Consider the following 22,741-nt stretch of genomic DNA (forward strand, 5'->3'; position numbering starts at 1 on the left):
AAACTAGTAGTTACCCTGAAGAAGTGAGCAGTGATGTCATAGGAGAGTGCACATCCTCTGGAACAGATGTTCCTCTGTAACAGAATAAGACAGACAGGCGTTCACTCAATAGTAGGTCACAGGTTTTTTAACATTCTGCAATCCTTTGGCAATACTGAACAATAGGACTAGATCTGACAGTGCAGAGCAAACCTTTCTGAAAGCCCAGTTACTTTTCCTGTTAGAGCCCCTGGTCAGGACTTCATTTCTCCTGTGAAGCAACGTTAGTCACTAGACAGTGCTCTGCATTTTTCTATCATCAGACAGTAACAGATAATCTTGCTTATTGCATACTGTGGACGATAGAAGTAGTTTTAGGCAGAGTGACATTCTTTGGATGAGTGGATTTCTCTTGCTCCACCAATGCAGGGACAGAGATACGGGAGCTTTGGAAGAGGTCATTAGCCAAGTAAAGTAAATAAAGCAGATTAATATCAGGAGAATAGAAAGGGGAGAGAGATCCAAAAGAAGATGGCGCAACCATTCTGAAGCTAGTATTTCATGTTAACTACTAAGATGTTTCAAAATACCTCACTATTTTAAAGATGGAAAATTAGCTCCTCCAGGAGCCATAACAAGGGACTTATAATTGAGGGATGGAATACAAAAAATAAATTGGTATAGTCCCAAGGATTCCCCTTTCTCAAATTCTGTGTGTAGACCCTATTTGACACAACCTGACTTAAACAAGGTCACGACACTGAAAATAGTTGTCCTATTGCTCACAAACGGGTTAAATCACCACCCTGCAGGTCAAAAGTCTAAACTACTGATCAGTGATTTTACTCAAATATGCACCCAATTGTTGTATATTCACCACATTCAATAAAGTGGCAGACGACTTCATCATACCAAAAGTTTATATATAGTATTTCCAAAGAGCCTTCTCTCATCAGCATAACATACTCATCATGAATGCAGACAGGCTAACTCAGAGTGCATTCTGCTGCAGAGAGAAAGCACACCGGGGAATACTACAGTACCAGTCATCAGCAAGTTTCACACCACCAGAAAACCTTTCCAGGTATCTGGACATCACATGCAGTGCCACAATCATCAGAAGCACAGGTTGTCTGAGGTTCCAACACAGTGACAGAAGTCCTGCTTTCAAGTATGAAAGTGTTTGATTTCTTCTCCATCCCCGACTCTCAAGTGTAATATCCCTATCCAGAGCAATTACCAAACTTGTTACTGTTTGGGAACCTGTACATACCAGCTCAGTGTTTACAAAATGAATGAAATCTTCACAATCCAACGTCATTTTCTTTCCTCTTCGGCACATCATGATGAGAACTGATGGAGGGAGACTCAACAGAATCCTAAAGCAAATTTTAAAAATATGCAGTCAAGAAGATGATAGAAAACAGCTCTCAGGCCATATTAAGCCTGACTGATTTTCAGCAGAGTCTAGAGAACTTTCCAAAACACTAATTCCTTAAACATCTGCTAGCAGGAAATGTAAGGATTACTCACTGGGGATTTTTTTGATACGGTCTCTCTCAGTATTCTTATCATCAAGTTAAAGAAGTATGGGTTGGATGAATGGACTATAAAATGGATAGAGAACTGGCTAGCATAGGGCTCAACGAGTAGTGATAAATGGCTCCATGTCTAGCTGGCAGCTGGTCACAAGCGGAGTGCCCCAGGGGTCGGTCTTCAGGCCAGTTTTGTTCAACATCTTCATTAATGATCTGGAGGATGGGGTAGATTGCACCCTCAGCAAGTTTGCAGATGACACTAAGCTAGGGGGAGTGGTAGATACCCTGGAAGGTAGGGATAGGATACAGAAGCACCTAAACAAACTGGAGGATTGGGTCAAAAGAAATCTGATGAGGTTCAACAAGGACAAGTGCAGAGTCCTGCACTTAGGACGGAAGAATCCCACGCACAGCTACAGATTGGGGACCGATAAATTAGGCAGCAGTTCTGCAGAAAAGGACCTGGGGGTAACAGTGGATAAGAAGCTGGATATGAGTCAGCAGTGTGCCCTGGTTGCCAAGAAGGCTAATGGCATATTGGGCTGCATTAGTAGGAGCATTGCCAGTAGATCGAGGGAAGTGATTATTCCCCTCTATTCGGCACTGAAGAGGCCACATTTGGAGTATTGTGTCCAGTTTTGGGCCCCCCACTAAAAAAGGATGTGGACAAGTTGGAGAGAGTCCAGCAGAGGGCAACAAAAATGGTTAGGGGGCTGGAGCACAAGACTTATGAGGAGAGGCTGAGGGAACTAGGCTTGTTTAGTCTGCAGAAGAGAAGAATGAGAGGGGATTTGATAGCAGCCTTTAACTACCTGAAAGGGGGTTCCAGGGAGGATGGAGCTAGGCTGTTCTCAGTGGTGGCAGATGACAGAAGTAGGAGCAATGATCTCAAGTTGCAGGGCGGGAGGTCTAGGTTGGATATTAGGAAAAACATTTTCACTAGGAGGGTGGTGAAGCACTGGAATGGGTTACCTAGGGAGGTGGTGGAATCCCCATCTTTAGAGGTTTTTAAGCTGTGGCTTGACAAAACCCTCGCTGGAATTATTTAGTTGAGGTTAGTCCTGCTTTGAGCAGGGAGTGGGACTAGATGACCTCCTGAGGTCCCTTCCAACTCTATGATTCTATGATTTTTCCAGGAAGTCAGAAATAGATTTAGTGTTTCAATAAAATATTCAGAGCAGTTTCAAGGTTAGCAATAGCCTTGGAAATGGTGGAGTGCCCTTCTCATCCCCAGTGGGAAGTAAAGCATGTTAATGATGACCAAACACAGGTGGTGAGATTAAGAGGTGATGGTTGTAAATAGTGGGTCCAATAGGATACAATAAATTGAATTTCTAGGACTACTACCAGGGGCAGTCTGTAGGTGAGTGTTGTGTGTTGAGAGAGAGCAATGAATACCTCACGACACAAGATTCATATCACACTAAATCAGTAAAAATATGTAATACATTCCCAACTTAATCACCGCCCCTTAGGAAAACAGATGCACAATTATTTCATTGCCATTGCGCACAGTGTAGTTGAGTTTCTGAGAGTAGCTTTAGATCAGAGAAGTTTCTCTCATTCTGGAATCCTGTTTGTACTGACCTTTTTTGCAGTAGCACTTCCTGCTCCCTCTGTAGCTGTTCACCTACAGCAGAGCCATTTCCTATAGTTTTTAACCTTTCCTGGAAAACCCTAAATAGGAAGTGTCCCTTGTCATTCAGGCAGACAGCAGGTAAAGTCTTCCTACACCCCAGCTCAAGCACCATTTCCTGGAAGGGAGAAAGAAATCTTTTCATAAAGATATGTTAGTCTGCATTTCAAATCCTCTTCCACCCCATGACACCAATGACTCAGGTGATTTTAGATTTACAACAACTGCACAGGTACCCAGAAATCCCATCCCTGGATTAACACACAATGAAGTGACAGATCTCTCTGAATAACCCCTGAAGTGAGAGAATTCACCTTTCTGAACTCTACACCTATCCAGCATGCAGTTTCCAAGTTATTCATCTGAACTTAGTTACTTTAGGTTTTGGTTTTGTAAAGCACGTTGGTGATGGGAAAACATACTTTACTAAATTTGCTTTACTCTGAAGTTGGACTCCCCAGTTTCAGTGCAATCCAGTTTTACTGATCATTCAAGTGTCTGAAGCGATTAGGTAGCTAGATGGATTATGTTTCACTTTCTGAAAGCCAGATTCCAAGAGAGTTGATGTGTGTTCTCTCTTGTTTATATTGATCAGTAGGATCAGGAAGGATCAGATTGGAAGTTAGTTTCTTTGATGTCTTAAGTGGTAAAATAGATTTGTACCTTTGAATACCAGTCATCTGCACGCAGAGATATAACCTGACTAGCTTGACAGCTAATTAGAACCAATTACAAACAGAAGAGGTACCTTGGTACTAAAATGCCTAGAAGAACTCATTTTATCTTTGCAAGATGGCAACTTTGCTTCTCTGCAACACTAATCTGGGAAACTCTCTACTTCAAGGATGTGCATGTAAGTATATTAATAAGCAGGGGGTGGAGTGAACTGCCAAAAGTCAATCCTTTTAACAGAATTCCACTTCCTAAGTGTGCAAACTGTCATCTTCTAAGGACTCAAGACTGGCTGCTTGCACATTTTCAGAAGCTGTGTTTCTGTCTCACAGCTTGTAACACAGCAGGCTGGACAGTTCTAGCGCCTTACGGGCATGAGAATTAACACACTAAAGCAGTGGAGAAAATATTCTTACTGATCTATTTTTGAGTATCCAGAGCACCAATCATCATAATAGCTAAGCACTGAGCACTGTCTTCCAGACACTGAAATTTTAGAAAAGATTTTGTCATGCCAAATTCATGGATCTGGTATATGGATTTGTATCATGATCTAAAATCACCTGTAATCTGCAGAGAATATCAGGATTGACTGTCCTGTTGTGAACGGAAAACTCTGACTTCCCCAATTGACCACAGCTGTCCAACTCTGACCTGGAATTAAAAGACACTCCTGATGACTATACCTGTAATATATATTCAGTGACATTACCTGTAACAAATTGGGAAAATGTCTGCATCATTTCTCATTAACATTATGTAACTTGGTTTCCCTGTTCAATTTTATTTTATGCCTAACTGAATGTCAAATCAAAGGAGGCTGTAAAGAGGGGTTGTTAAGGAACCCAGTAAAGGTAAAACAATGACACAGATAAGACAGTCTCTCTGATACCCACTTCAAACAACAACAATGGCTCTGCCATCAATTGAGGGAAGGAGGCTACCTGGCTGACACCAGCCAAATTAGGATGTTTTTCTCTTCCCAAGGCTAGGGCTGAAATCAAACAATCCTGAGAGGATAAAAAAGGTGTTTCTGGCAGAAAGGAAGGAGGAAATGGTCAGTTCAGCTGAAGCTAACAAAGGGAGACAGAGTCATCAGGCAGTGAGGCTGACACATTGATTTACTTGAGAGCCATAGTTTGCAGCAAGCTAGCAGTAACTTAATGTCCAGAAAGAATGAGAGACACCAAGACTAAGTTATGTCTACCTAGGGCCTTGAGGGGAATGCCAGGCATAGGTAAGACAATATGCTTTGTTATTTTTAAACCTACTTCTCTCAGCTCTGTGTATCATTTGGACAAAATAAATCATACTTTGTTTTGGAGAAACTGCTTTAGTGTCACTGCATACTATTAATGACCACAGGGTATGTGGCTGGCAGCTAGGGAGACACAGTTGGACAGTGGTTCGACTGCAGGATCCCACCCCAAGAGGAGTGGAGGCACGGACCTGCCATTGAAAAAAGTGCACATGGGGACTGGAAATGTCTCGGAAAGAGCAGCCTGCCCAGGGACCATGACACTATTGTGCTGAAGAGACTATACAAGGTGAATGGCAAGATCTGTGCAGAGTATTGAGTGGTGTTCACTGGGGAATAGAGAGGGAAGAAATCTCTTTCTTGTACTCAAGCCTTAAAGGTTTTCTGCAGCTGCTTTTGGGATTTCCGTCACGGCAATAGTCACAGGAAGGGATTAATGCTTGTTGCCACAGAAGTATCCAAGAATACTCACAATTTAGTACTCTGCACCAAGAACTTTAGTACTAAGAAACAAGGCACCTTTTATTCAAAAGCAGGGGTTTCAAAAATTCAGCTAATCAGCTGAACAACTTTAAATGCTTACTTATGAAATTAAAGTGTTAATATTTACAAGATTTTATAAAATTAGATTTTTTTTTAAAGTCTTAATTATGGTGGAAACTCATTGAGCTGTATAAGAATGTATGCTCTATTCATACAGATGTATGCAGTAATAGAATCTGATGGATGACTAAGGAAGTCAGAATTTAGTTTCTGGGGAAATCAAACACTGGAGTTAACATGAACATCTATAGCATTATGAAATATTTAGCCAAACTTGTGTTAAACCTACATATGAAAACCATTACGGAGAAGTGAGTGAGGGGCAGTGTTCTATGACATTGCTCTGGTTGAGTCGACCACTCATAGGTGGTTCTATATATGCATTAAAACCTGACATATAAATCTTTCCTAACTATGCTGTGGATACAGAGTACAACACTGCCCTATCCTGTCAGTCTTCATATTCACAATAAAACGGTCACTGTTGTGCAAGTGTAACCATGTGAGATAAAGTACCTTTGGGAGAAATCCAGAATTGTATCAGTAAGAATGCCACATGCCTTTTCCAGATCTCCATCACAGCCTCCAGAAGCAGAGGATGCTGGAAGATACCACTGGTACACAGCCCAGTAATGGAAGTCCTGCCTGCAATATTGAACAATGGAAGATTGGAATCCTATCTAAGAATGTTAATGCTTCCTCTCCTTTGTTTTACAGAGAGCACAGTACACCATGTCAAATGGAATGGCAGAAACAGGTTGCCACACAGACCTGCATATGTGATAAATCTGTATGAAACTAGAAAAGTGATTGCCCCTAGAGGAACAGATTAAAAACTAACACCTCCCTTTAAGGACTTGTAGCAATCCAGAGACCTGAAGAGGCTAGGCAACTAGTGTTTGCAAGCTGGCCTGTAGCAAGCATCTCTTGCTTCTGAGGATGGGACAGTCTGGAGATAGAAAGATGTTCTAGTGAATTCTGTGGAGGTCAAAAGTTAACCTTGGATAATTTCTTCAAGGGAAGCCAAACCCATCATTTCTAACATATCTTGACCTTTTGATTGAGATGTGGGGGTCATTAGAAGTTCATGCCCCGAGCCAGACAATTTATTTACATTGTCACCAAGCTCCAAGCTTATGGACCTGCTCCCATATTTCTGACTTAACTGGAAAAGCATTTTGAACTACTTCCATTTTTACAGGATCCTTCTGAACTTACCTTTCAGAAGCAGAAAGCACATCCTTCTCAGGCTGGACTTTTAGCTCAAACAGCAGCCACTCTCGGAAAGATAACTGGGAAAAAATAGATTCAGCACAATAAAAGAGCAAACCAGCAAGGACACATGACTTCTAAAGCTTGGTTACCAAAAGGAGCTCAACCACTCTCTCTCAATTAGTAAGAGCTCTCTCACATGGCAGCAGCACAGGGAATTAACAGTTCCCATTTAGTCGCAAGAACAATTTCTGTTCCTGAAGCATTCTCCTAGTAATAAATCTAAACCAAGCCACTACTGATTTTCAAAGACTAGTAAAAGCATTATGCATACACATCTTTGACACTTCTAACGTGCCCATGTTCTCAATATCTAGACACCAGTATGGAACATATGGCAATGTAAATCTATAATAAAAGGAGAAAACAATAATTCCAAAAAACCTATAAATAAGGCAGCCATAATCAAACATTCCATTCAAAGTAAAAGTCTTAAAATATTATACATGTACTTTAGTGTATTGACCATTTTAACTAATAGAGTACGTGAAATAAACCTAACAATACTCCATTCCTAGTATCCCATGACTTCTCCACATAAAGAGAAATCTTTTTAATGAAAAAAAAAAAATCAGATAAAAGAACATCAGATACATTCTCAAGCAGAGGTAAAATGAATAAATCTATGAAATTTGTTACCCTGTTTTATATCAATACAGGGACAAATATGTGCTGATGTGCACAAATAAACCAGGTGTTCATGTGCACTTTAGAGACTGCATGCATTTAAATTGGGCGCAAGGAAACGCTCATGAGAGTTTTCAAAAAATTTGGCCCTTCTCATAGATCTCTTACTACCAAAGATGAAACTGTTAGTGAGGCATTGGAGATTGTACAATATATTTCTGTTGTAATTAAAAAGCTTCCACACCTATTGTTCCTGCATTATCACATTATATCCTACTCTACTTTTTACTGTCATTTTCCTTATAAAGCCAAAATGCCTCATGTCCTTTCTCACTATCTGCACCTTATCTGTTGATTACAGGGATGATAACAATTTTCTTAATGCTTAGATCTGGCTGTACACATCTTCAAAGTATTGTACAAACACTGACTAAATAATAAGCTTTTACAGGGAGCAGTTATTGCCGCTCACAAGTAATAATATTGCATCTATGCTAGGAAATCCCAAAGTGCAGATCTGAAGAGTTAGCGTCACAGTCTGACTGAAGTAACGATATGACTATTACCTGGAACGCTTTCTCCTTCAAGAGTTTTTGGAAGCATGTTTGCTTCCATAAACAGAGGCTGGTTCTCATGTAGTTTACAGAGGGATAGGAGAGGGACTTCCAGGACAGTTCTGGTACATTCTCTTCACAGCCAATTCCTCGAGCCTCTAAGATCAGCCGTGGCACAACATACTGTAACTAAAATAAAGACAGTAGAAACTTACATATTGGCATTAATGAAAAAAGCCCCCATGCAGTATCCAATTACTGGAAGCAGTGAGTGTGGAAACACAGACAAGGACAGTCTACCAAAAATGTATTTTATTCAATTATTTGGCAAAAATGCGTTTAGACAAGTGGAAGCAAAGTTGAGGTGTCACTAAAAATTGGGCCCTGAAACAGAATTTATGGGTCTAGTCCTTAGTTTTGGAGCAGTATTATTGTTACTCTCTTCTTTCTAATAACTTCCCAAGCAGACCAGCATTTAACCTGGCAGAACTAAAATGTCTCAGCTATGTCTACACTGATGGTGGCACAGCCGGCAGTGCACGATCGATTTTGCTGGTTCGACTGAGCAGCAGTAAAGACTCGCTCAATCGAACCTGGAAGTTGACTCCGTAAAACCACCCCGGCAAGTAGCATAGCATTGCGTCGACGGGAGGGCATTTCCCGTTGGCGCAGTGCAGTGTAGACACCGCAGTAAGTTGATGTTAGGAAGTCAACGGGAGATACACAAGTTACTGGATGTAGCTTGCATATCTCCAGTCGACTGCTGCCAAAATCCGTGGCCAGTGTAGACCAGGCCTCAGTTACATTGGTTTATCTGTTCCTCATGCTACCGATTTACTTGACACAAAAATCCAAAACTGTTAAAAAAAATCCATAGGTTGTGTGTGTGTGGATCGGGGTTAGATCAGGAAAATCATAGAATCTGTGACAAAAATGATAGGGTGTAATATTAGATTGCTAACTCTTTCAGAGCTCTGTTAGGGAACAAGAAAGCAAAACAGAGTTGGCTACGTAATATTCCAGAGGGGTAGCCGTGTTAGTCTGTATACAGCAAAAACAACGAGAGTTCTGTAGCACTTTAAAGACTAACACATTTCTGCAGGCATAAGCTTTCATGGGCTGCAACCCACTTGCATCTGATGAAGTGGGTTGCAGCCCACGAAAGCTTATGCCTGCAGAAATGTGTTAGTCTTTAAAGTGCTATGGGACTCTCGTTGTTTCTACGTAATATTGTACATCTTATGGAATGAATAAGCCGAGAGCTAAAGCAGCTCCCATAAAGGATTCAGGATAAATACTGCAATTAATGCTAACATATTACAGTACAAATACCTGCAACAGAAAGTTCAAATGGCACTGCCTTTTTAGTAAGTGATGGCAACAGATTTTTTTAAATCGGAACAGTTACCTTTTTTATAAGACCACAGGGAAGCAAGCTGCATAAATCATCATGAGAGAGGGAAGGAAACTTGCACAAAAAATAAGCAACTGCTGCAGTACAAAACCTGAGAGGAAAGAGACAGAGAGCAGTTTTTTATTTGATTCATCTGTCGTATCTGCCCCATCTTCAACTGCTGTTGCTTTCCATCCAGGAGAGCCCAGGGCCAAGAAAAAACCAAGAATGTCATGCTTCAAAATGGTCTAAATAAAAACTGCAATGATATCCAGTGGCCACCTACTCAAACACTGTAATCATATTGGAACATTGTGGGAGGTTTGACCATGGATTTTAAAAAACAAGGTTATAGAAAAGCAACTGCACTACACTGATCATTTTAAAAGCTGGCACAGGAAGTCTGGAAAAAGGTGGGAATAAAATCAAAACATACCGGGGAGAGAGACGGCAGCCACATTTTGTGTAACTCAGGGCTGACCCAGAGCCACCCTAATTTTCAATATGTGGTTGTAGCCTGCAAAGACCACAGGTACCAACAAAAAATGCTTCATCTTGATTTGAACGGCCAGGTAGGACTTGGTGTTTCCATGGATCACACCTCCATGTTGAAAGATGAGGGTGGCTTCAATTGATTCTAAATCATGCCAATTAGATGCAATCCCGGAAATCCTCCCAAATTTCTTAAGCAGCCCATTTGTGGGCAAAGTTAGGGTACATCTGGTCTAAAGTTTCTACTTTTAAATTTTATTTTCAAATAAAAACTTTCTAAATCTAAATACTAACATGTCCAATGTGTGAGTGCCAGACATTCATAAAAGGAGACTCTACTGTATGGCAGGATGTCCTGCCTGGGACAAATCCATCCCTAGAAACAGGGAAACCTAGTATATGATGAAGGAAGAAACTCACCTCATGCAGAAGGCTAAGGACGCTCCTGTCCTGCACACGAGTAAATGGTTCCAGTATTCAGTAACAGAAAGGCCCTTTGCAGAGGCAAACTGGGGATCCTGAGATCCAATGTCCACTTCAGGAATGAAAGATCTGGATTCATTTAAATGAATCATAAAAGCAGCTAGTCCTAAAACATGAGCATCATTTAGGGAAGGACCCTGCAGACAAATAAATAAATAATAGCTGAATGAAGAGATGCATAGCATTTGTAACAAAGCAGCAAGTCTCAACTAAACCTCAAACAAATCAAGGGGCAGAATACTGCAACTATCCAATGACTAATTCAGTATAAGAGAGTAATCGAGCAGATAGAAAGCACCAGTTCAATTAGACAACTTCCTCCTCCTCTGGAATTCTGCAGCTGTTTCTGGTTAGCATCTACAGCACAAATAAGAGAATTCTACAACAGTAACTTGGTGTAATTAAATGTAATTACACCTCTGCAGAATTTTAAAGGCCCATGGCTTTTCAGATTCCATGGCATTTAGATTCATTTTATCAGCCTCATAACTTAATCCTTTCAGTACCCTATAGGGTGAAGAGCACAAAGCCAAACATTAAAAAAAATAAAAAATGCACACACAAGGTATGCCTCTGGATCTTGCACCTCGCTATGTAGAAAGACTCCGGGTCTCAACTGTCTCTTAAAAACTGACTAAGGTTGGAACAGTAGTGGACATGCATTTCCGCACAGCCCCTTTACATCACTCCAATAACAAAGGGGCTTTAAAAATTCCTAGGGGAATATATCCATTTTAAAGCATAGAACGTCTGGAAGCATAAAAGCATCTGTATAGAGTTCTCTGCTGCCTCCTCCATGCAGCCCTTAAGCCTAGGGAGATCTAGGGCAGACAGGGCTCCTTTAACATACACAATGGCCTGCACCAATTCAGGAGACAAATACAGTACAAAACCATCTTCCCCTCCCCCGCCCCCCCACAACTCTCATCCTGGAATGGACCTTCTGTGCTGTGCCTCCCTAGAGATGCAAACACAGAATCTGGCCCCAGAACTGTGATCTGGAAAATTACTAGGTATGTAATACTGCCTGTACCAGCTCAGAATGAAAATTAGAGGGGGCAAAAATGGTCTTGAGGCTGATACAGCATTTACTCAGTATATCTAATGCACAGGTGCCCCTTCTAATTAAATGTCAATGCTTCAACCTTATTATACATTACATGTAAAAGTCTCAGTTAATACAGCTATATAGTTAAAAATTAAAAAGTCTGAAATACAACAATTAATCTGGCCATGCTGCACCTTTTCTGCTTATGTACATAAAAAGTTAGTATACTTCAGTTCAGGTTGTTAAACATGCAGCACAGAATGAGTAACATGGCCAAGGTAACGTTGCAACAGTAACACTAGTGTCTGCATTTTTGGAGATTAGGTTTGAAAAGTTTGTTAAAAATGAGAACTCTTTTGGAAAATTACAAGCAAGTGAAATCCCTCCATTGTATAGTGCAGCACAGACAGGTACTCGCTTTATGTGTGGGGAGCTGAGGCCAAAGTAGCCTTTAGCACATGGTTACCATCAGGTTCTTTATGTTGGGAAACTAACCTGATGATAAATAAGCTGGCAGAGCCTAGTCAGCAAGGCAGGTAAGAAATGCCTGTGTCCACAAATCATCTTCACCAAGAGAGACGGACCAAGTCCCTGCCTGCATAGGACATAAGCCAAGTGATCATGTTACTGTCAAGGTCACTTTTATCCTTAATGTAGAAAAGGCAGCTTTAGAAATGGTAAAACATAATGCATCTGAAGCACCCAGGGGTGTAAATGCATCACATGACTATCACTCCATCAATATAATCAATTCAATGCCATGATAACTGCTATTTACATATCAACGTATATGTGCACGGTACTATACGACACGTAAGATCAGAAGGTCCCAGACTCAAGTAGCTTACAATCTAGTCACAGAAAAGAGTTCTGAAGAGACATCTGGAGCAGAGGAAGGTTGTTGGGGCCACAGAAAGGAGACCGTTGCAGGCACAGGAGTCTTCTCTCAGGATAGTCTATTTAAACTATGGTGAGAAGAAGCTGTTCAGCACTACAATGTTTCCAAAAACATGCCCCACTTAAGTTACAGGATGGTAGGGAGCTTGGAAGTTGCCAGTGAAGTTACTTTTTAAGGAAATATTTTGACCATAACATTTACAAATGTTTTGCTATGACACACACACACAAAAAAAAACCAACAACAACAAAACAAAAAAACCCAAACAAAAACAAATCGCCACACCACATTTTTCTTCCAAAGAGGAACTTCAGGTAAAGCCCAGTGAAAGTTTACTCATGCTCTCATAGCTTCTGTTTGTCAGCTCAAACATATATTTAATTTCTGAAATAAAGTGAGGCAGACCCAGGCTTAAGCTCAATGTGAAAAAATAAAATGTCTTATTCTGTGCTTGATCATGTGTCCTAAACAGTAAGCTTTATGCTTCAACCATTACATGCTGGAGATGGCCATAAGGTGAATGGTGGGGGTGCCTAGACATAAAGCAGCACTGAATGTATCAAAAAATAACCCAGAAGACACTTTAATGCTTCATGTACAAAGGCAAAGAAAAATATTCTCCTTGTGGTTTGATTTGTTTCAGCAAACAAGTGCTTAAAAAAGCCCCAGAAACTTTTCTCCAGTAACCCCTCTTAATAATCCCATCCTTAGAAACACCATGGTGCTAGTGCTACAAAAAGGCAGCACCACCATACAGGGGTATTTTAAAGGGCTATCACATAGTGGGTAGCTTATTTCAAGGAGACTCAATGACAGTGGGAGAGTACATGGTACTTTTACTCTCATCTATCAAAGTATTAGTTTTTGCATCACAGTGGCTCAGAGTAAAAGTGCCTGAAAACACCAGTATGACATATCCCACGTCATCAACAAGGAGGTCTTCACAGACCCTTGCACAGTGCAGGTATTACATGGCACTGGGCAGTTTTGACCTGCCTGTGCGTATAGTATGCACAAATACATCTTACCTGTTAGGAGGGTTAAAATAGGAAGCAGCTATTAGATTCTGGCAAAAGGATGTCAGTAAAAGATCAACGACCTGGAACAAATGACATATTCATTTCTGCTCTGTGGATCTGTGTCTAGATTTAGTTTTATGATGTGCATATACATACATAAATTTCCCAACACAATCTTAAAGCAAATATGTTAATGTTTATAATGGGTACACCAGATCACTGGTGCCTTGAAATTGAAATTAAAGTCCTGTGTTATAATCCCAGGAATGTTTTATATCCCTCTATTAATGTCCAGACACGTCTTGTAAAGGAAATCTATTTACATGGCATATAGATTTACATGGCATATAGTACACCCTTAGGTCTCTTCACCAGACATCCAAAGACTTCTGAAAGGCTAAATGTATGTTTATATTCTCTATAGAGAAATGCAAGATGCACAGATTGGAAATATATTTACTGCTTTTCCTAGACAAAGCAGCTTTTGACAAGTACTGTACATGTATTTACATTTATTCAATCAACCCCATTTGCTTGTTATTTCAGGCTCTACGATACTCACACGCTGATCCTGTTGTTCAAGTTTTGGGGCACAAATGTTAAGTTGGATCGGAGAATTGAAGAATACAGCTTCATTTTCATCATCGTTGTGTCCCAGGACAGCTGTCAATCTCTCCGAGATCAGTGCAATCTGGGCTGGCACAGCTGCAGGAAAGAGCAGCATGAGAAGAAAACCAGAGTGGGCGAGTGTGAAGGTAGGAAAGTGCTGGAATTAAGAGAACACACCCATTTCAAAGGTCTATGGATGTAAATTTTTAATGTAAGGAGAGAGGAAGGAGTGTATGCCCCATTCACTGCCTTTAAAATTCACACCAGACACTATCTAAAATCCTGAAATGCAGCAAAAGAGATTTTCCTTCCTGATGTAATTTATTCTGCATTTTGAGCACATATTTTGGCTCGGAAACATCCAAATGGTTGCCTAGGACAAAGGAGTAGATGAAACCCCTTGATTTCCAGCTCAGACCAATGTGTTCTATGTTACTGCTTTGCAGTGAACATAAGAATGGCCATAATGGATCAGACCAATGGTCCATCTCGCCCTGTATCCGGTCTTACAACAGCAGCCAATGCCAGGTGCTTTAGAGGAAATTAATAAAACAGGTAATCATCAAGTGATCCATCCCGTCAGCCATTCCCAGCCTCTGGAAAATAGCAATCCCTGCCTATTCTGGCTAATAGCCATTGATGGATCTAACCCTCCATGAATTTATCTAGTTTTTTTTTAACCCCATTATAGTCTTGGCCTTCACAACATCCTCTGGCAAGGAGTTCAAGTGCTTCTCCTTCGTATCGCTCCAGGAGTTATCAAGCCTGAAGTATGCGGAAATGATTAAGCTCCAGAATATTCCTTGCTGAGGGATAGGGAAAGATAAATCAATATGTTATTACCTAAAGGCCTCTGTCACAAAAGTAGAGAACTTCCCATCTGCTTCAAAACAAACTCAAATGTTCCTGCCAACCTGCTTTGTAGAGTGTGGGCATATTTACATATTTAGGACTAAATTACTATGATGTTTAAATACTGAATCCCAAACTTTTTTTTTAAACAAGCAGCAAACCGTTTATGTACTGTTCTCCAAGTCACTGGAAATTTTATTTTATTTATTATGTTACCGCAGGTGCATCTTATTTCATTTGCTATGATAAGGGATCTCACCATAAATGAAAGCTTGACCAAGGCAACCATCCTGACCTGCCATTAAAAAAGCCAATTTTATGGATTTAGAATAGTTTTCAGAAAATGTATTTCATAGCTGAAAGTATCTCAAAGCACTTTAGATTGTAGCGCAAGTGTAGTGGCTGTGCAGTGGCAATGGCACATCCATTACGCATTCTGTAATAGCTCTCACAGTGCTAGGTACATCAGAACTTACTTTACTGATTACAAGAATGTTAGCCAGGACACAGTAATCATCACTTGGTTTTTTAGAAAAATGAATGGGACATTTAACCCCCATCAGAGACTTGTGACAGGAACCACATTTCATATCCCATCAAAAGAAGATTATCCCTAAAATGGCAGCTCCCTTGTCTCCAATACTGCATTGCCTAACAGCAGTTACAAGCACTCGTATAGGAGTGGAGGTGGGACCGTCAACCTTTTGACAAAGATGAGTGAGTTATCTAGTGATCTTTATTGACTTTAGAAGAATAAGTTAAAAGCTCAACTATTGGAAACTCATTAGGCACACTCAAAAAATAAAATCAGACCTGGAAGAATGATATGAATTAGAAAGGTTACAGTCCTCATTCACCTTTGGCATGAAGCATAACACTATTGTTTTTGCTAGCATTAGACACTTTCTTATATTGGCCTTGTGTGAACATCACTTAAAATGTAACAACAATGTGCCTCCCTACATACCATCGTGTTTGCTTTGATCTGTGATCATCACCATCAGTTCATTCAGTTTATCCTTCAGCTGTTCAAAAGGCTCTTGGAAATGGTCAGTCTCTATTTCTATTGATCCATCTATATAAATAGAAGATAGGTGCTATAAATTATTCTTGGATTATAATATTAGAACTATAAAGCTGAAAAGGAACCTCAAGAGATTATTTAATTCATCCCTCAATACTGAGGCAGAATCAAGTATACCTAGACCATCACTGACAAGTGTTTGTCCAATCTGTTCTTAAAAACCTCCAATGACAGGGAAGCCCCAATCTAATTTGGTAACCTATATTCCAGTACTTAATTAGCCTTATATGTAGAAAGTTTTTCCTAAATCTAATCATCTCCCTTGCTGCAGTACTACTTGTGCTGCTTTTAGTGGACATGGAGAACAGTTTATCACTATCCTCTTTATAATATCCCTTAACATATCTAAAAGGACCTGATAAGTCTTTCAATCTTCTTTTCTCAAAACTAAACACACCCAGGTTTTTTAACCTTTCCTCATAGGTTAGGTTTTCTAAACCTTTTATCACTTGGGTTGCTCGCCTCTGCACTTTCTCCAACTCGTTCACATCTCAAAGTGAGGCATTCAAAACTGCACACAGTACTCCAGCTGAGGCCTCATCAGAGCCGAGTAGAGTGGAACAACCCCTTTAAGTACATGAAACTTAAAGCAACGATTCACTGATCTTTACTTAGGATTAATATGAAAGCAGAATTCACTTTGGAATATAATATAGTACACAGAGAACACGGATCTGACACAATGCACAGAAACATTTTTATCCTCAAAATCAATGTGCCATTTGACTAGTCAGTTACGAGTTTGTGTCTAGTTCAGGAAGGAATTTAACTTTCTAAACCAAGAAATGAAATCTCGCTTCATATTTTCCTTTCTACTCTCCTTTGCTTCCAGCCTCCAGAAATTATCATAAGCAAACTAGGGAAATGCGGTCTAGGTGAAATTACTATAAGGTAAGTGGTTGAAAGACTGTACTCAAAAGAGTAGTTCTCAATGATTAGTTGTCAAACTAGGAAGATGTATCCAGTGGAGTCCCACAGAAGTCAGTCCTGGGTCCAATACTATTCAATATTTTCATTAATGACTTGGATAGTGGAGTGGAGAATATGCTTATAAAAGTGATCCTACAAAATGTCTGTTCTCCCAGCAAGGCTGGGAAAACATTCCAGAAATACGAAGTTATATGCTGAAGTCTTAATACTAAGTAATCAGATTCTCCTCAAACAAGAAAGCAAGAACTATACAAAAATCTCCAATGGGTTTTGTTTGTTGAATCCCAACAGAAGGTAAGTTCCCACTTGTCACTAGAGAGATACTGCCACCAGCAACATTCCGATTCAGAGCAGTCCAGCCTTAGAAACCATCAAATAGAATTTATCATTGAATGTTTAATAGGCAGGGACAGTATCTCAGTTAACAGAGCCAAAAATAACTCAAACAGCCTAGGACAAGTGAAGGTTTCCAGGTAAAGAATTAAGTTTATTAGGGAAAAATTGACTGTTATAACAGTTTAGCAATACAACAAATTGTTAAGAGAGGCTGTTGAATCTCCTTTATAGTGATAGCCAACACTAGACCAAATTAACAGAGATGGTTTAGAGATGGACAAAATTCATCCCTTGTATAATTACACTGATGACAATGTAATTGCATCAAGGATGATATAGGCCCTATTGAATCATTTCTACTATGATGCAGGAAATATTGACTAAGGTGAGCCACTAGAGGTCATTATCAACTCAAATAATTCTTTAAAAGCTTTTAATTATCCATTTTGATCACAGTGAACTGCATTACTGTCACTTCTTAGTACTTCTGCATCTCCTGGAAACCAGGAGGACATTGGGCAGCCAGACTCTGACGAATATCAGATAAATTTAACAGCATCTCTGTCTTCATGTTAAAAGGAGTTGAAACATCGCTATATAGCAACTGCTGCTTTGTGAGATATTTTTCATGTCTGAAGTGTCCTTAACAGGAATCATTGTTTGTGTATAATCTTGTGAGCATACTTGTCAAACAGGAATATTTTACATTAGCTCATCTGACCGGCATTACTTTTGAAGTAAACTCTCTCATGTTTGAAGATATTGCCAATTTTAAAACCTTAGTGTTTTGAAAATCCATTTACTAACAGAGAAGACAGAAAGGAGTCCATTCGAAAATGTACAATAGCACCAATATGGTGGCTGTGATGAGATCTTAAATTGAATCCATCTCAAACAGGTGTGGATTGGAAATTGCAACTGTTACATTTTCAGATCTATTTCTCACCCCCATCCACATCCTTTCTTCTTGGGTGTGCACTTTTTCCCGTCCTTTGAAAGACCAGACTACGACAAAATCCAGATGAAGTACTATCATGCAGCAGACCAGGGCTTAGGTTCTCACTCTGCAGGCTAGTGGGGACAAAGTTACTCAGAGCTGAGAGCACTTAGTCTCTGAAGAAGAGATGAAGACACTATAGTACTGATTGTTTACAGAAGCACATACATGGCTTTGTAGAAGTGAGTTCTCAAATCACAGCAAGTTTTCATATGTAGAGTTGGAAAGGAATTAAAAATGGTGGCAAGAGTGAGGAGGTACAGAAATCTAACAAAGTATCTCAACCTCAGCTCCATAACCTTAATTCCTGCTCCTGTACAGAACATGGGTCATCCCCCCAGGGGAGCAGAAATTCAACTGCCTGCTTGCTAAATATGACCTGGCAACTAGATGTAGTTTTGGAATTGCCATTGTAGCAACTGATTCCTAGTCAGGCACAAGTGTGCTTCAGTCACTGTAGATGGTTTATGCTCTCATGCTCATGCCAATACATGAATGAGTTTGGGTCGATTCTATAGCAATAAAAATTACCATGCTCAGCTAAAAAGGACTTAATACAGATGCTTTCTTGAGGCTCCACAACATGGAACTGCAGTCTACCACCACACGGCCAGTTGATAAAAGCTTAACTTAGAAGTGGAAAAAAAATTTTCCCTGGCAAACGGAAAATGATTTGCAGTAATAACTATAACATAATACATATACCATAATACCTCTCTGCAGACTTTTCCATTTGCAGAATGACAGACACCAGATTTTTAAAATGTGATGCCCAAAATGACCACTAGTCCAAAGAGTAATTTGTGCCTTTATGTGTACACACCTGACTACTAGAGAAGCTGGGGTGGAAGAAATCCAGAGGCCAATGAAGTCTTAAAGAAAAGCAAAGTTCACTCATTTATTTATCTACGCATTTCTATTACACCCATCACCCTGGGTGGAGGGTATCCAAGCAAATATATTTAATAAAAATAACACCCTGATAAAACTCAGAATCAAACTACAATATATTTTATTTTATGTATTAATAAAACATCAATAATTATTGTACATATATAGGCAAAGAATCTGATTTGTAATGCTTGGAAAATTCCCATCTAAAAGCACGTTGGTGAAAACAAATTTTTAATCTTGGTTCATTTTGCTAACAAGCTAATGCTTAAGTAAATACAGATTCTCTCACCTTGTAACAGTTTCTCTTTCAAAGAATGACAGGCTTGGATATATTTGGAGTACAAGTTTGGTGGAATTTTGTCAGCTCTGCAGTAGGAGAAATTTTTTTTCGTTTACACACTTTAACCTCATTCAGAGTTCAAACTCATTAAAATAAAGGCATAACTACATTTCATACAAGAATATTTTTACATTGCTTTGGCACTGCTAGCCTGACATTGTACTTGACAACATTTTTATGTTACCATCTGGCAAAGGCCAAGATATTTGCACCATCGAGATTAACAATATTTTACAATATATGTGGGCAAGAGTGCACAAAAGCAGTGAAGATAGGGGCCAGGTTTGCACTCCTCTCACGTGCAGTGTGAGACAGAGATCAGAGGCTTTGTGACCTCCAACACCGAATAGGCAGGTATACGATACTAAATGTTTATTATAGTGCTTATAACAGGGTTAGAGCAATTAAATCAGTGTAAGTTGAAACATGCAGCTAAGAGCTTGTCTACATGGTGGGGTCCTGTGCTCTGTGGGAGTGGGATTTCTAATGCGCACTAATGTGTTGTGCTTTAATTGGTCCACGTAGACCCTGCTGGTGTGCACTACGGGTTCCCTAGTGCACTTTAATATAGTACTGTTTCAGACAGCACTACATTAAAGAACACAAGCAGCTATAAGGACCAATTAACACTCAATACGTTAGTGCAGTTTAGAAATCAGACCCCTGTATAGTGCATTATCCCACCACGTAGACAAGCCCTAAGTCTTAGATACAGTTTGGAACTAAGAGACAGGATTGAACTGGGGGAATTCATTTGTGGGAATTCGTTCTGAAATTTTTATTTTAAAGTCAGCTACAGAAGAGTGTTTTAAAACAAGATTATTCCCACAATGGGGCAAGAAAATGTCGAAGTCAATATTTAGGAATGACTGAGTCTTTAACAGGGGATATATCCTCCTTGGACACTATCCTGACATACCACAAAAACAGCTCTTGAAATATTGCCATTGTAGCAATCCCATCCCCAGCTGCAAGGCCCTGTACCTGGCAACTGCATGCAAATGTCTCTGAGGGTGAGAAATCCTACTCAGGGGATTAGCTGGTAGATACCATTTTGCAAACAAGATAGCATGAGCCTCAGGTAATCTGATTCTATAGTCAAACATTCCAACCCATAGTCCAGAAAATCAGAAATTCCATTTGCCCTATGTGCTTTATTTTCATACCTCTTTAAGGCGTCTATAAAAAACATGCGCAAGTCTGGAGGGTCAGGAAGCTGCAACAAAAAGCAGCCAAGTCAGAAATGCGTTTACCACCCATAAATATGTTTCCAAATGGAAGAAGAAAAAATAATACTAACCACACGTGGCATCAGCAAAGCAGGAATAAAACGCGACATATAATAGGGTCTTCTGAAAATACTGAAACAGAAGGTGAAAATATTCGCTGAATACGGAGGGCAATTTCATTAATATCTTAGGAATGATTTCTGCTTGCAACACTAATAAGAATATTCGAGTGTAGCTGCTTTAGTTAAAAAGCAAAACAAACTTTAGTAACCATAAAAACTCAGCAATTTAAAATGCAGAAATACATACACACGTTAACTATTCTTGTGTGGGGTTTCCTTCCTATTAGTTGCTCTGAGAATAGAGTCCAAATTCCCTGGCAGTACGCATGGCCATGAAACACCGGTTTTCACACAGTGCTTTCCTATAGACATTGATTCCTTGATTTTTAACATCCTTAAAAGATGGCTTTTTAACGGAAGCTGTGAGTCTTCCCTTCTGTGTGCATACGGCCTTTTTATCCTCTGAGTATCATGGGCACAAATAGCCTGAGCTTAGATGATTATTGCAGCACGGGATAAATTAGCAAGATTTTCTTAGGTGCTTCTTTGCTTCCATCCTAAGCTTTTCTCTTATTTTTTTCTTTGATGTGCTCTTAAAACAATCTTTTGAGAAACCTTTAGGAAGATACCATACCTGGCCTCCATTACCGTTGTTGGGATCTTCCCTGTATTTTCAAATATCCGAATGGCCTTTTCAACATCTTCAAGGGCCTGGCACTGGGGCTGGTTCACATAGATGATGAGGAGGGAACAATATTGTGAAGTCTTTAGCATAGAAGAGTAAATCATTCTTGCCTTTTGTTTCATGCTTAGCAATGGCTGTCTTATTTTTACAGCACAGAGACAAAGGGTGCAATTGCATAACTGAAACATATTGAATAGACAGTAACAGTGCAAGAATCCTGGTCAGGCTGCTCTAGCTTCTGTATTTCATGCTCTTTGGTTTTAGGGATGGGGGTTGAATTTGGTAATCATAACCTTTCACTTAACTGCATTGGCTAGAACTAAACAGAATGCAGAGTATGGCCCTCTGGGGTGTCTCAAGCAGGCTACCAGTTCCATGAAACTGCAACAACTTGTGGCAATTTCCCAATGTGCAAATATATCTAATAAAGATGGAGAGACTAGATGACCCTTTCACTTGGGACTTAATTAGAATTTGATCTTCCTAAGATGAACCACCAATGCATTCAGCTGCTGCATCACTGACATTAGCCATATTGCATGCATTTTAAAATAAATTCAGTTTCTTTACTGAGTGCCACAGTCCATCAACATGCCCTATTGCATTACCAACTAATCAAAATACAGAAAATACAGAATAAAATGTGACTCAAAAGGAACAATCAAACCACATTTTAATTATTATTATTCAAAATATATCATAAACAGGACCAAATGAAACTGCAGTCTGTAGACACATCGCCCCCAAGGGATTATTCCCCTTAATTGTGAGAGTCATCTAGGATTTTACAGCAGATAGATGCCATACAAAATTGAAAAGAATTACCATTTACTGAGCTGATGTATTGCATAGTTTTTCCATGTGACCAATAATGCAGTGTAACTTTGTACTGAAAAGTGTCACCACAGTAACAAAAAGTATAATTTACTGGAAATCATTCTAGATAATCATACAATACCTGCGCCTCTTCCTTTGTTGAGGACAAATCCTCATAGAGCCCCATGTCTTCTATAGCAACCTGTCAGGGACACAAGAAAAATGAAAAACGTCACAGAGCAGCTGATATTCCAAGGGAAAAGGATTTTTCAGGTGGAGAAAAATGCTTTTTACCAACCTTGAGATCAGTCAATCGGGTTTTGGCCAGAGTGATGTATTCCAAGAGAAAGGGGCGGTATTTTGTTGGCACAAAAGGTGGATGCATTATATGGACCTAAAGAATAAAATTCAAAGCAAGGCTTACTACTTTGACAGCACACAAATGCCAACTTCTGGTTCATCTCCTTACAGATCGTCTAGCTTCAATGCTCCCAG

The 22,741-nt window shown here is 39.7% G+C and overlaps 1 protein-coding gene across 1 annotated transcript in view; it reads right to left on the reverse strand.

Moving 5' to 3' along the window:
• Positions 1-22,741, reverse strand: part of FANCA (FA complementation group A) — a 52,783-nt gene that overhangs the window by 9,361 nt on the left and 20,681 nt on the right. The window contains exons 16-34 of the mRNA XM_067536747.1: positions 22,545-22,640; positions 22,389-22,448; positions 21,380-21,468; positions 20,755-20,815; positions 20,621-20,670; positions 19,404-19,480; positions 15,841-15,948; positions 13,975-14,117; positions 13,422-13,492; positions 11,991-12,090; positions 10,385-10,584; positions 9,488-9,584; positions 8,092-8,268; positions 6,845-6,918; positions 6,143-6,271; positions 4,389-4,479; positions 3,105-3,271; positions 1,253-1,358; positions 15-74 (exon numbers count right to left, since the gene is read on the reverse strand). Coding sequence (XP_067392848.1) covers positions 15-74; positions 1,253-1,358; positions 3,105-3,271; positions 4,389-4,479; positions 6,143-6,271; positions 6,845-6,918; positions 8,092-8,268; positions 9,488-9,584; positions 10,385-10,584; positions 11,991-12,090; positions 13,422-13,492; positions 13,975-14,117; positions 15,841-15,948; positions 19,404-19,480; positions 20,621-20,670; positions 20,755-20,815; positions 21,380-21,468; positions 22,389-22,448; positions 22,545-22,640 — 1,956 coding nt within the window. The remainder of the gene's footprint in view (positions 1-14; positions 75-1,252; positions 1,359-3,104; positions 3,272-4,388; positions 4,480-6,142; positions 6,272-6,844; positions 6,919-8,091; positions 8,269-9,487; positions 9,585-10,384; positions 10,585-11,990; positions 12,091-13,421; positions 13,493-13,974; positions 14,118-15,840; positions 15,949-19,403; positions 19,481-20,620; positions 20,671-20,754; positions 20,816-21,379; positions 21,469-22,388; positions 22,449-22,544; positions 22,641-22,741) is intronic.

The sequence above is a fragment of the Emydura macquarii genome, unplaced genomic scaffold, assembly GCF_026122565.2.
Source record: "Emydura macquarii macquarii isolate MOO-44397 ecotype Brisbane River unplaced genomic scaffold, CSIRO-AGI_Emac_v2 contig_3647, whole genome shotgun sequence".
In the NCBI taxonomy this organism is placed as follows: domain Eukaryota; kingdom Metazoa; phylum Chordata; order Testudines; family Chelidae; genus Emydura; species Emydura macquarii.